At 38.3% G+C, this 13,982-nt stretch overlaps 1 protein-coding gene across 3 annotated transcripts; it reads left to right on the forward strand.

Moving 5' to 3' along the window:
- Positions 1-3,060: 3,060 nt before the first annotated feature.
- Positions 3,061-13,454, forward strand: CLDN12 (claudin 12). Of its 3 annotated transcripts, XM_087417635.1 has the most exons (4): positions 3,067-3,155; positions 3,607-3,795; positions 4,847-4,936; positions 10,127-13,454. In XM_087417635.1, exon 4 carries the CDS (start codon positions 10,160-10,162, stop codon positions 10,892-10,894), a length of 735 nt encoding a protein of 244 aa, XP_087273761.1. In that variant the 5' UTR covers positions 3,067-3,155; positions 3,607-3,795; positions 4,847-4,936; positions 10,127-10,159; the 3' UTR covers positions 10,895-13,454. The 3 variants fall into 3 exon arrangements, with proteins under 3 accessions (XP_004431385.1, XP_087273761.1, XP_087273810.1); XM_004431328.3 differs by lacking the exon at positions 3,607-3,795 and having other exon boundaries at positions 3,061-3,155; XM_087417684.1 differs by lacking the exons at positions 3,067-3,155; positions 3,607-3,795 and adding an exon at positions 3,182-3,297.
- Positions 13,455-13,982: the final 528 nt, after the last annotated feature.

A 13,982-nucleotide genomic window follows, 5' to 3' on the forward strand; every position in this document is an offset into this window, starting at 1 on the left:
CAAATGGTGGGATTGCCTAACAGTTTTTAAAGTGACATCTCACTGCTTGATTTATCCAGAACCTTCTTCCCTTATTTCCCATATTAGTTTGCTAAGGCTACTATAACAAAGTACCACAAACTGACTTAAACAACAGAAATTTATTGTCTCACAGTTCTGGAAGCTGGAAGTTGGAGATCAAGGTGCCAACAGGGTTGATTCCTTCTCAGGGCTATGAGAGAGAATCTGTTCCATGCCACTTGCCTAGCTTCTAGTGGTTTGCTGGCAATCTTTGGCATTCCTTGGCTTATAGAAGCATCACCCCAATTTCTATCTTTGTCATCATATGGCATTCTCTGTGTGTGTGTGATTGTCTCCAAATTTCCCCTTTTTATAAGGAAACCAGTCATATTGGATTAAGGCTTACCCTAATGACCTCTTTTTAACTTGATAACCTCTGCAAAGACCCTATTTCCAAATAAGGTTACATCCTAAGGTCTGTTGAGGGGGTTAGGACTTCAACATATGAATTTTTGAGGGACACATTCAACCCATAACTCTTCCCTACTTTTCTCTCTACACTTCCCAACTAATAGTAATAATACACTTCCCAACTTCCCAATTAATAGATAAATTATTATTTTTTATTTTATAGGCTCCTCTAAAAAATGGTATATGGGGAGTTATTTTATTAATCTGTATTTGTTGAATTTCAGTCTTGGACTTGGAAATACTATGGTGAGATAAGACTAACACATAACAAGAAACAATATGTGCAAGTTAGTTTATAATTTGGGGTTGATGTCTGTAGTTGAGAGAAGATTCAGAGCACAAGCCACTGAGTTTGTGGTAATCTGTTACAGCAGTAATAGGAAGCTAATATAGTAACCAAATGGGAATCTTTGTAGAATTTTGGTGCTGGTATATTGCAGTGAGTTTATTTTAAGATTGGACTTAGCCCTTAAAGAGTCTTTGTTGAGAAAAACTGGAAAGCCAGGATTGTTCATTGCTCATCTCAGGTCTTACCTAAAGTACTTCTGAGGATGATAATCCAATATTCTAGTCTCACTAGGGCACATAAGTATTTTGCTCCATCTTTGATATGACAAAGGCAGGCTAACTATAGACCTGAATTTGATCAATAAGTCTAGAAATAGAGTTGTCTTCCCTTCCTTTTGGGACTGTCATTTTTTTATTATAATCAACTACATATAGATCTGTGATTGAGAAATAAGTTATAAAATGATTTTGTACACAGTTATTTGATTCAATTCAGTTTTATAGATGAGAGAATGGAAGATCAGAGCAAAGAAGTGAGTTAAACTGTGTCATATTGTCATCATCCATCTGCCATTGCCAGAGCTGGTCTGAAGCCCAGAGCTCGTCTGTGCCTGGAGATCCTTTTACCACCCTGTGCTATCTCTCTTTCTCATTATTACATTTCTAGGTCTGGCTTTGGGATCAGATTGCTTCTGGCCTTAAATAATCTTATCCATCCTCTGAAGCAATATGGCAGGTGAGAAGGTGGTAGCAGTGGACAGCTGATAGGCGTTTCCCCTTTTTCCATCACTAACAAATAGTCCCATTGTTACTAGAGCAACGCAAAATGGAAGATGATAATAGCAAACATGTATAGTCCTTGTGTGTCAGACATTTGTAAACTTATCTATGAATAGTAACTTGTTAAATCCTCATCATAATTTTTTTTTTTTTGGTGAGGAAGATTAGCCCTGAGCTAACATCCGTTGCCAATCCTCCCCTTTTTGCTGAGGAAGATGGGCACTGGGCTAACATCTGTGCCCATCTTCCTCTACTTTATATGGGACACTACCACAGCATGGCTTGACAAGTGGTGTGCTGGTCCATGCCCAGGATCCCAGTCTGTGAACCCCGGGCCACCGAATTGGAGCAGGCGAACTTAACCGCTAAGCCACGGGGCTGGCCCCTCACCATAATTTTTTTATGTAGTTACATTATTACAGATGAGATCCTGAGGCATATAGAGGTTACTTAACTTGCCCAGAGTCATACAGGGGAGAGTGGGATAGGGATGGATGCCATCCTTTACTTTTGTTTAAAACTATGATGCTTTGTCTCAAATTTTTTATTTTGAAAAATTTCAGAGTTACAGAGAATTTGAATGTACGGTACAATGAACACCAATATATTTATTCCCTCTAGAGTCAACAGTTATCAACAATTGCTACATCTGTTTTATCTCCCTTTATGTGTGTGTGTGTGTGATCATTTGAAAGTAGTACGCATCATGACACTTCAGCATCCTTTATTAAAAAAAATTTTTTTATGTGTTTTACTGCCTAAGGGACTTAACAGAGGCAGTGCCGAGCACATAACTAGCTATTAGATATTTGAACTAATTTTACTCTCCTGCACAATTTCAACTATCCTGTCTCTTTCTTTGTGGCTTCTCCTAAATGTGAAGCCCTGTATTAGTGAATATCTGAATTAAAATAAGAATTCAGAAGTCTTACTGATCTGATATATTTTTTAAATAAAGGATGCTGAAGTGTCATGATGCGTACTACTTTCAAATGATCACACACACATAAATGGAGATAAAGTAGATGTAGCAAATGTTGATCATTGTTGACTCGAGAGAGAATAAGTATATGGGTGTACATTGTACTATTCAAATTCTCTGTACCTTTGAAAATTTTCAAAATAAATTCTAGAGTTTGAGTTTTTTCCCTTTTGTGCCTCAATAAGTACTTTGTGGAGAAAAAGTATTTAAGGATTTTTGCTAACAAACCTTATTAGGGGCAAATCACATTTAGTAGGGAATATTTACTTGGTTACCCAACTCCAAACTATTTTTAATTTGGTTTCGTTTAACTTTTTATTTTTTTTTTTTGGACCTATAACCCAAACCTTGACGGAACTGAAGGTGCAAGAGAAATGGGGGAGGTAGGGGGCGGGGAGAAAGGTGGGAGGTGGTCACAGGATGTTGCCTACGACGGCGGCCCGGTGGAGTCTGGGAATTGTAGTCTCCCGGTCATCCGGGGCATTCCTGTTTAGAGCCTTGGGAGAACCTGATGATACTCCCAGAAGCCTCCGGTGCGGCTCGCTGGGAACGCACTTCCTGGAACGCTGAGAGGGAGACGCTCCAAGAGGCTCGTCAGTGTGGGCGAGTAAAATGACTTGCATGTGAGAAACAGGTAGGTGTGGTCAAGGATATTCTGATTTCTGGGTCTTTTGCGTAAGTAGTTGAGGATTTTGTGTAAAATAGGTATATCGAGGGGAATCAGGGACATTCAAAAATGCTGACCACGTCGGTGGACGTGAAAATTGAGTGAAGAGGTATATTTTATAAAGCTTTAAAAAACTATTTTGTACACAGGAGTATGGAAATGTCGAGGTGTCTTGCCGGAGCAGCCAGGGGCTGGGGGCTTGACCGGCCTGGTGTGCGGTGTGGAGCTGCGAGTTGCTATTTTTGAATCACCAGCTGCTGCTGGTTGTGTAATGACGACCTGCTCGCGGTTCGAACCCACTTAGTGTTGCAGGGATGGGCTTGTTCTGAGGGCGTTAACAGTTACTGTTGCGGTCTCTTCCCATTGGCTCTAACCAGGAGAGCCTTTTTCTTTTTTCTCTGTTTTTTCTCTCTGCCAGCTCTGGTGCTCCTGAGGACGCAGCTCGAAGGGAGAGGAGAGGAGGGGGATTGCGGGTTGCTCTGGAACCTTGGTTTGCTTTCCTCTGAAGCCCAAGTTTTGTGCTACAGACCTTGGAAGGGGTACATCACCACGTTAGAGAAAGGCCACACTTGGTGACTCCACGTCAGATGATTGCTTAGGGATCCTGGTGTGTGTTTTTGATTGTAAAACGATTGCCCTTAACTTGGGAGTGAGCAGTTATGCTGGTTACCGACTCAAGAAACGTACATTTAGAAAAGAACCATTTGAAATCTCTTCTGTGCAGACTGCTGCGGACATCATTCTACATAATGACCATAATAGGGCTAGTGATAAATGCCTTTATCCAGGAAGTTCTCAGGCGTTTACAAGTTTTCATCCTACCTATTGAGATAAATAGTATTTGGAGAGGAAGTTGCTGATGCTTAAAAAAGATATTTGGAAACATTTAAATGGCAGGTTGAGCCATTGGTGGAATTGTAAACTCAGAAAAGCATTCTAGTTGCAAATTTTAGGATGCACAGTGAAGATCAACTTTGCCTAGTTTTGTTGTCAGTATTCTTTTAAAAAGTATAAAAGAAACATCATGAATTTCTTTTACTTGCAAGACAACTAACTACACAATTGTTTCCTCCGCCCTCCTTATTCTTTCACTATTGTCATGAAAAGGATCTAAAAAATTCATTAAATATTGATAATTTATTTCCAAGACATTAAAGTGATTTTTACCCTTATTTCCTATCTTCTCAAATCATAAAATGAGTTTTTTCTTCTGTATCTTACATATAAATCATGTGTGAATTTAAGAATAAACTACCTTTTTTGTTTTGGTTTTGGTGAGGAAGATTGGCCCTGAGCTAACATCTGTTGCCAATCTTCCTCTTTTTGCTGAGGAAAATTGTCCCTGAGCTAACACCTGTGCCAATCTTTCTCTATTTTGTATGTGGGAGGCCGCCACAGCATGGCTTGATGAGCGGTGTGTAACTCTGTGCTTGGGATCTGAACCCTTGAACCCTGGGCCGCTGCACAAACTTAACCACTACACCACCGGCCGGGCCCTAAACTGCCATTTTTTTTTTAAAAACTTGCCTATCTTGTTTGGTATAACATTTCTTTGGATTTAGATAATTGCTAACTATTTTTCCTAATTCCGTGCGAATTCAAATTGCATTTTTAAAGAAGTATTATATTAATTTGGGGTATTTTTCCTATTTCTTTAGGCCCAGATTATCTCTCCTGTCTGTTGAGATGTGCACATATTTCTTTTAAGTTGATTAAAGTTCTTTTAGAACCATCAGGTACCTCAAAGAGTAAGTACATCCTTTGATTATATCTTATTTCTCTTCCCTTTGCTACCATATATCAGATGACACATTTTTCTCCTGTTCAGCAAAATAAAGTTATAGGACAGACCTCCCTTGTAAGTTCAATGAGCGATGACCTGCAATTTCTAAGAAAACCCAAATTACAGATAGAAGGGACTGCTGGTGTTCCATCAAGAATTAATAGCTGTTACACATGTGTTTTCATTTAACTGTTCCTCAGAATTGTCCCTGAAAAAATAGATAGTGATGGGTCTGTGAATTCCTAAAGCCCTTAGCCACTATTCCTACTCCAGACTTCTTTGAACTCTGTTCAAAACCACAGAACAGATATCCTTTTGAAAATATTTTTATTTGAAATGATATCTTGGATAACCTTTGATAAAAATTGTGTACCAAATTTTATCCATCTACTTCTCTGAAAGTCACAGTGGAACAGATAGTCAAATGACAAATGTGAATTGGTTGTTTTGAAACAGAGTTCTTATTTGATTTGGTCATAACTACTCCAAAAAGAATGCTCTACCATTATTATATGGCTGTAATCATCTGTGGTTGTTTGCTGAGAGTCCAGAGGAAAGATGTTCCTAGCTAAAGAAAGTAAAAAAGCCTACTCATAGTCATTACAGACTAAAATTTCTGACTATATTCTGTTTTACAAAGGGCATTACTATTCATGATCTCACAGCTATCTTGGAGGACGTTTTACAAATGAGATAGTTGAGGTTCAGAGGACATAGGTGACTTGTCCAGTTTGTAAATGGTAGGTTATGTCTGGCATTTGGGTATTCGGTCACCTGGACTACAATACCAAGCTGCCTCTCAGATGGAAACAACAAGCACACACATCTGTATGTATGACCCAGCTCAAGGCTGTTGCCCAGCTAGTGTTCATGTGTGCTTCTCAGATTTAACATGTTAAAGTATGTTCTTAGCCTTGCATATTTTCCACAGTCCCTAATAAGGGGTTTTCATATGGTAAAAAGATGTTTATTTTTTTCCCCCATTGCTATTTTAAAAAGAAAATATAAATACAAATATAATAAATTGTTTAGCTTTGATAAGCAAACATTAATTTGATATATGAACCACTCTTAATGAAGAGGAGTATATCCAATATGTAACATACCTATTAAGTTGAAAACACAAGTATCAACACAGTCATAATTGATTGACTCCCTACCCACTGTGAAAGTTAACCAGTGTTGCCAAACTTACATATGTATTTGTAGAAGCATAGTCTGTATGTAAATGCCTGGGAATGGCCTCATCTTTCTTGGGAGGTTCCTGGGGGAAGAAAATGAACTTTGTTTTGAAAAATGGGAGTGACTTTGGCCAATAAAGAGTGGAAAAGGGGCACAGTCTAGAAGCAGCTTGGAGGCTTCAGAACACAGGATATGAATGAATGAAATGAATGCAACTGATACTAGAGCAAATGTGTAACTCTCTCCCTGTATCCTGACCATACTCATATGGACCTTTTGTTTTGTTTGTTCATTCATTTAACAAATAATCAAGTGCCTTCTATGTGCCAGTGTTGGACACAGTGAATAAAACAGAGGGCTCTCTGTCCTCCAGGAATTCACAGGCTGGTGGGAAAGATAAACACTGAACAAGGAATTATAAGCATAATCACTGCTACTGGAGGACAAGTACAGAGGTGCTACCAGAGCAGATAACCAGAAAGATGAATACTTGTTGGCTTAGCAAAGAATAGGATGGGATTAAGATAGTTCTCAGAGGAAGAATAGCATAAGGAAAAGCCCTTAGCCAAAATAAAAAGTGGAAAATTTGAGAAGTTAAAAGCAGTATGGCTGCATAGGCTGTAGTGTGTAAGATGGGAGAGTGACACATAAGGAGATTGAGAATTTGGCAGGAAGCAGTTGGTGAGATTTTAAACTTTGGAGACCCTGAGAAGGATTTGAAACTTTAGAAACTTTATTCTGAAGGAAATGAGAAGCCGTTGAATGTTAAGAAATGTAGTGAAATGATCAGATTTGCATTTGAAAAAAATTATTCTCGCTTCAAAATTAATTTGCATAGCATGAAAGTAGAGGTCTTTGCCCTCTCAGTATGGACAGATCCTAACCCGAGAGTCAGCATTATCTTTCAGTTTTAAATCACTCAACATATTACTTCTCCCAGCTATCCCTATAAAATGTTGCTTCGTCCCTCTAGTGGGATATATGACTTATTATCAAATCATAGGTATGTGGAGTTAAGAAGACATAAAAAGTAAAGCAGCTGAAGAAAGTTACAAAGAGCAAGGATGTTAATTCCAGCACCGAGGTTGAAATTTAGCTGAAGAATTGAGGCTGCTATAGTATTTCTCTTCTGAAAAATGCCGTGGTGTCCTTGTTGGCTCTGTAAATAGGACTTTTAGTCAATCTCGGGAATCTGAGCTAAGAACGCTTCAGCAAAAGCAAGTTCGGGGGACTGATACAACACTTGCATTGATTTAATTGAACACACTTGATACTTAAATATTGACCCACCTCTGTTCATTAGTGTTGTTTGATAGTCTATAGGCTAAGAACTAGAGGAATTAATTAATTAATTATTATTTATTAATATTAAAGTTGTTTATCCTGATCTTGTTGGTTCTCTTTGCATAATTCTAACAACAATCACTTGATATGTAGTAGTCATGCAACTGACTTGCTGTCAGCATTATGAGTTCTCATAAAACAGCATATACTTTCCCCCAGTATGACTGTTAACACATTGGGACAAGGTCCAGATCTTAGTGGCCTCAGTATCCCTCTAGGGCCTAACAAGAGTGTTTTGCATGTGCTCGATACTCAGTAAATACCTATTGAATGAATGATTTCTTAGTAATGGCTACTGCCTTCTCCACTTGTACATTATCAATAGCCTGCCTTTGTGAGTTACTTTGGTCTTGGAACAGGGCCCAGTACTCATTTATTCAAATATTCTTAGAATGACTTGTGTGCCAGGCACTGTGCAAGTTGCTCACAGTGTGTGAGGGAGAGAGATGAATGAGCAAAAACCAACAGGAAGCTGAATTCTGGAGATTGACATCGTTAGTAGCCTTTTTCAGTATCAACACCCTCAAACCTGCACCAGAATTTTCATTGCTGGACCAAGGTGATTGGTTGCTAAAATTAAGCAAGACGGTTTTTTCCCCCAATTTGCACAAAAAAATAAATTAGGACTATAATTCCTTTGTTTTGTTTTCATCCATAACATTTTCTTAAACAATTGCTACTTCTGGTAATACTGACAGAAGACAATATGATAAACAAATAGTAAACTTATGTTAATGGAGAAACTTAGAACCAATTATGCTTAACCCAAAGACTTTAAAAAATAGTCACTTGTGCTTAAACTCTGATTTTATATTATACTGTATATATGTGTGTATTATATTGTACCGTATATATATATACTGCTAGTATATATTTACTAGGTATATACTATACAATATACTAAATATACTAATATAGTGTATTACTATACTACACGTATATCTATGTGTGTGTATATTTTCTGCTAGTAAATATATACTAGCAGTATATATATTCTGCTAGTAAAATTTTTCCTACTTCATATCATTAGATTAAATATACAAATACATTGTTTTCTAAAGAACATTGTACCCTCCTATTTGAACACATTAGATCAAGTCCTAACCCAGTTTTCCAGCATTTTGGCATTCTTTCTGACCCCTGAACTCCTGGGAATGCTACTCCACCATCCCAGCAGATAATATTTGACTCTGCAAAGGAAGGTGGATTCTCCAAACAGGTACTCTATCCAGAAATAAGAATATTCTCAACCATACCCCTTCGTCGTGATCTGACTAAAAGAAGTAAATGTGCTACCTTATTAGTTCTTTCTGTTGCCTCATAGAGGGCATGATAGAAGGCAGAGAAGATACATTTGAGTGGTGTTTGAAAAGTGAGTTTCAAACTCTTGAAGAAATTAAAGCTGAATAAAATACTGATTTTTATAGTTTGTCATCTACAGAAAAAGAACACAGCCTTTTAATGGGATGAGAGAAAGGCCTGGCTACTTGTTTGTTTTCCTTTTAATAGCATTGATAGAGATAGGTTGCCATTACTTCAGAAATCTTTGCATTCATCTTATATGATCAGTAATAGTATAATAACCTGAAAAGCACACAAGTTATATTGAATAAGCCAGGAAGCAGTTGAGCAGAATGATTTCAGGGACCTTTGTTCCCTTTTTTTCATTTGACTAACTCATTGGAGAGGAGTCTATTTATGTTTTGTAATTTTCCAGTGTGCCTAGTATATAGGAATGAGATGTTTGCTTTTCTTATTTAACATTTCTTCAGCAAATGCTCTTTGAAGTGCTCCAGTATGCCAAGGACTGAGCTGATCACTGAGTGCTAAGATGTCATTAACACTTGCATTGCACTTAGAACGTGCCAGACGTGTTGTAAGCACTTCACATTATATTAACTCATTGAATACCTAGAACAACCCTGTGAGGTAGGCACTGTTATTTTTGCCATTTTACAGATGGGAAAATGAGAGACAGAGAAGTTCTGTCACTGACCCAGAGTCACTCAGCTAGCAAGTGAGGAGATGGGCATTAGAACCCAAGCAGTCTGGCTAAGTCTGCCCTCAACCACTCCGCTGTCCTATAGTGCTGCTTTCCCTACACCTTTGTCTTTGATGAGCTGCCTTCCCATCTGCTGTGTGCTAGTCTCATTTTACATTTGCATGAGCATTTGAGGCTGAACTGGTGTTGTTTATAGTTGATAGTTGATGAGTGCTCTGACCCTATTTATTTTGAGTGCCTGACACATGAAAGTGCTTGATATATGTGCATTGAAAGAGTGATTATTGACAACTGAGAGAATTTCAAATGTGATATTAAGAGAATTTGAAATTATTATCATTGTTCCTCTGATTCACTGTGAAGAAAAATACTCAAGTCTAAAGACTTTAGTTGCTACCTGGCCCAGTCGGTAGTAAACTAACCTGTGTGTGTGCATCTCTGCTCTGAGGTCATGTGCATATGTGTTTATATACATTGATATTGTACATAGAGAGGAAACAAGGGACAGAATTTCCCTCTTCCTCTTTGCATTGACATCATTAGTTGTGTTGCCAATCAGCACCACCCTTCCTGCTCTGCTCTCCTATTGTCCCCTCATGATTTGTCCTCTTGTGTGTCACCCCTTAGTCTGGCTGACAGTACTGCGCAAGCCTGCCTGCCATGGGCTGTCGGGATGTCCATGCAGCCACAGTCCTCTCCGTCCTGTGTGGAATTGCCTCGGTAGCAGGCCTGTTTGCAGGGACTCTGCTTCCCAACTGGAGAAAATTACGATTGATCACGTTCAACAGAAATGAGAAGAACCTGACCGTTTACACAGGCCTGTGGGTGAAGTGTGCCCGATACGACGGTAGCAGTGACTGCCTCATGTACGACGCTACTTGGTACTCATCAGTTGACCAGCTGGACCTGCGGGTCCTCCAGTTTGCCCTGCCCCTCAGCATCCTGATCGCAATGGGTGGCCTGCTGCTCTGCCTGATTGGAATGTGTAACACGGCCTTCAGGTCTTCAGTGCCCAACATCAAACTGGCCAAGTGTCTGGTCAATAGTGCAGGCTGCCACTTGGTGGCCGGGCTGCTGTTTTTCCTGGCAGGAACTGTGAGCCTCTCCCCATCCATCTGGGTCATCTTTTATAACATCCATCTGAACAAGAAGTTCGAGCCAGTCTTCACGTTTGACTATGCAGTTTATGTCACTATCGCTAGTGCTGGGGGTCTGTTTATGACTTCCCTTCTGCTCTTTATTTGGTATTGTGCATGCAAGTCTTTGCCTTCTCCTTTCTGGCAACCACTGTACTCCCATCCTCCCAGTATGCATACTTACTCACAGCCCTATTCAGCACGCTCCCGCCTTTCTGCCATTGAAATTGACATTCCAGTAGTTTCACACACCACCTAATGAGGAGGTAGTTAGTTGTTAAGAAAACTTGTAACCTCACATTTCCCTTGTGCAAGGAGCTGTTTTGGACCTGTATACATTTTCCTTTGTTTCTGGCCAGTCAACGAAGCCAAATTTGTATATCCTAGTAGAATGAAGTGCTGCTAGTTTTTACGAAAAGTACATTATTTTAAATGTGAATCATTCCTTTTATCTTGCTTCTTATGCTAGAAGGATTTTTAACCTCCATATTGATATTGATCACTTATTCAAGTGCAAATGACCTGTATCTCAATCGAGGTGATTTAGGGCAACATGGTAAAGTAAAAAATGATGGCTAAGAGAAGCTGTTGTATATGATCTTTATGAATATTTTAGAATGTTTATTGTCCTTTTTCCATAATACCTTAAACTGGGAAAAGGGGGCAATTTCAAATATAAGAAATTTCTTTCAGGTAAGGGTAATATTTTAACAGTAGTCAGTCTACCAGCTTAAGGCTGTAACTTTTCCTACTTCTCTCTCGGGGTTGATTGTATTGAATAGAGTTTGGTATTTTGAAGATTACTTTCTTTTGTGAGTTCCTTATCTTCTACCTCATGCCAGTGTTTAAAAATAAAATGCATTATAAGTGATGTCAGAGAGAATAAGCCTAACATTTTAAATGTCTGTTAGTATGGATAACATTTAACATAATTTTAAAAGTTAATGATTCTATAAATTGTATTATTGGAGTTGAAAATGTGCCATGTGATGGATTGGTGCTTCCTCTGAGGCAGAAAAACCTTTATTCCAGATGTCATCCACCAAGTGGTACTCATGCCCATATATAATCTCTTAGTAACTAAGAGAAAGAAAGAAAGAGGCCCAAGTGGTTTGTTCTCCTTTAGACAGTGGTAGGGAACAAACGTGTTCTTTGTTGACAGTGTCAGAGATTCACTCTGGTGACTGCCTTTTGAGTGATGGCTTCCCCATGACCACATTCACCCTTGATTCAGTTCCTGCCCCCATCACTGATTATTTCCTTGAGCATGTGTCTTTGCCCAACACTTTAGTAGGTGCTATAGAGGATATGTGCAAAATATGAGATCTGGTCCCATCCACTAAGAAATTTTAATTTATAGAGAAAGTCAAACTGTTATCTGACAATTAGGGAACCGTCTGACTTCATTGGCAGCTAGTCTTAACTTCTCAATCATTGATCCAGGAATATATTTCAGCCAGAGATACTGCCTTCTGGCAGACAGGCTTATTATACAATACCAGTGATATTCGGGCACCTAGAAATTCAATTCATTGGATCCTTTAGAGCACCTGTGTTAGCCTAGACACTGTAATAACACTATATCAGATTCATGAGAATGGGTGAAAGTGGTAGAGAAATTGAATTGTTCCCTTTTCACCTCTGAAAGTATGATGTGTTGAAGAGGGAGGAGTATTTAAAATCTCTCTTCTAATGGGGTAGCATTTAGATGAAACTGTGTTAACAATGATATGAATGCTTAGAAATTCAGGGATATTGGGTCTTTACCCTTATGAATTTGAGCTGCTTACTTAATTGTTGTCAGTTGCTACACATTACTACTATGTTCATAAGGATTTTGTTCTATTAACCAGTGTAAATTTCACAAACAGCTAGTTGCATGATAAACAGATTATTATGCCTCTTTACAGATCTGAGTATGATTCTGATACTTCTGTGGATATAAGTGGTACTTTTTTTTAATAATTCTAACACTAGTTTATATATATAGCAAATAAATCCAGTTATGTAATTTTTAAATGCCATGAGTAGAAAGCATGCAAGACTATGGTTTTTTAGTTATAGCTTCTAATTTCCTTCAGTTCCATTCTTTTTAACTCTTCTTGGATGTAGCTGAATCCTGATCATTCCAAAACAGTGGCAGGTAGAAATTTCAGATTAATGTTAATTTCCCCCTTTGTCAATTAATTTCATTTCCCTCTCTCACTAAATTTGTCCAGAAGTGTCAAGAATTCCACCATCGCCTTGTTCTTTATATAAAAAATGTTGAAGAAAAGTAGACTCAGCCATTAATATACCAGACAGTTTTTAGTCCATGAGATCATAAATACAAATGTTAAGCTTTTCCTACCAGAATCTTTTGGGTTTTTTTCATAATTTGTAGCCTCAAATTAGTATTTATTATGGATTCACTAGACAAGAGAAACAGCTGTTTCCATTATTGTCTTTAATATTTCATATTTGCTCTCAGTAGCTATTCTTCAAAAGCATCAAAGGAAACCAAGTATTTACATATCTTTTTAGTAACTTTCTGAGTGCTCATCAGGCTCATTGTGATGGGGGATATCTTTTTTTGTTGTTATGAGCTGTTAATGTTAAGGGCCCTTTATAGAGCCAGCTTGGAAAACAAGCCTAAATGTGGTATGACGCACCAGATATGGTTTATCCAGCCATGGGAGAAAAAAAACCCTGAGTTTACTTGTAAATATACACTATAATAGATAATATGTTTGCTGTAAACTGCAATGTAAAACCTCGATAAAAGTGCACTGTATTTCTTGATGTTTATTAAAAGATGTATTTTTACAAGTTTGTTTCTATCATCGTTTTCCTTAATGTTTTAGGGTGAAATATTTTGCAAAATGTTTCCCAAATATATGTAAATTGGAAAAGACACAGCCCCATTTAAAACCTTATAGAATAGCAATTAGAAAGGAATTGGAAAATGTGTAGTATTCCAGAAGCATCAAGACTCTTCATGCATTTCTAAGAGTGGTCCTTGGAGTTCACTGGACTGTTTTAACATCCGCAAACAAGCTCTGAATGAAGTCAGTGTGCCAGATTTGCCTCATCAATGGAGTTTTCTGATGGTCTGTAGTCTTTGGAGATTGCGAGTTCTCAAATGGTTAGGTAGGAGGACTTTTCCTTACTCTTCAGAACTTGAATTGCCAGGAGCAGTTGTCCTGACAGGTAAGTCACCTTAAAATTTCTGAAACCTGGGATGAGCTGTTAGTTTTTTGGATTAAGTCCTCCTGGGGATAGTTCTAACGTGCACTCCTCACTGAATCCATGGCTCTATGATGGTACCTTAGAGGGAAGAGCCATGTGTTGCACTGGAAATCCAGAGC

The sequence above is a fragment of the Ceratotherium simum genome, chromosome 1 (genome assembly GCF_057802395.1).
Source record: "Ceratotherium simum simum isolate JZ-2026a chromosome 1, ASM5780239v1, whole genome shotgun sequence".
NCBI lineage: Eukaryota > Metazoa > Chordata > Mammalia > Perissodactyla > Rhinocerotidae > Ceratotherium > Ceratotherium simum.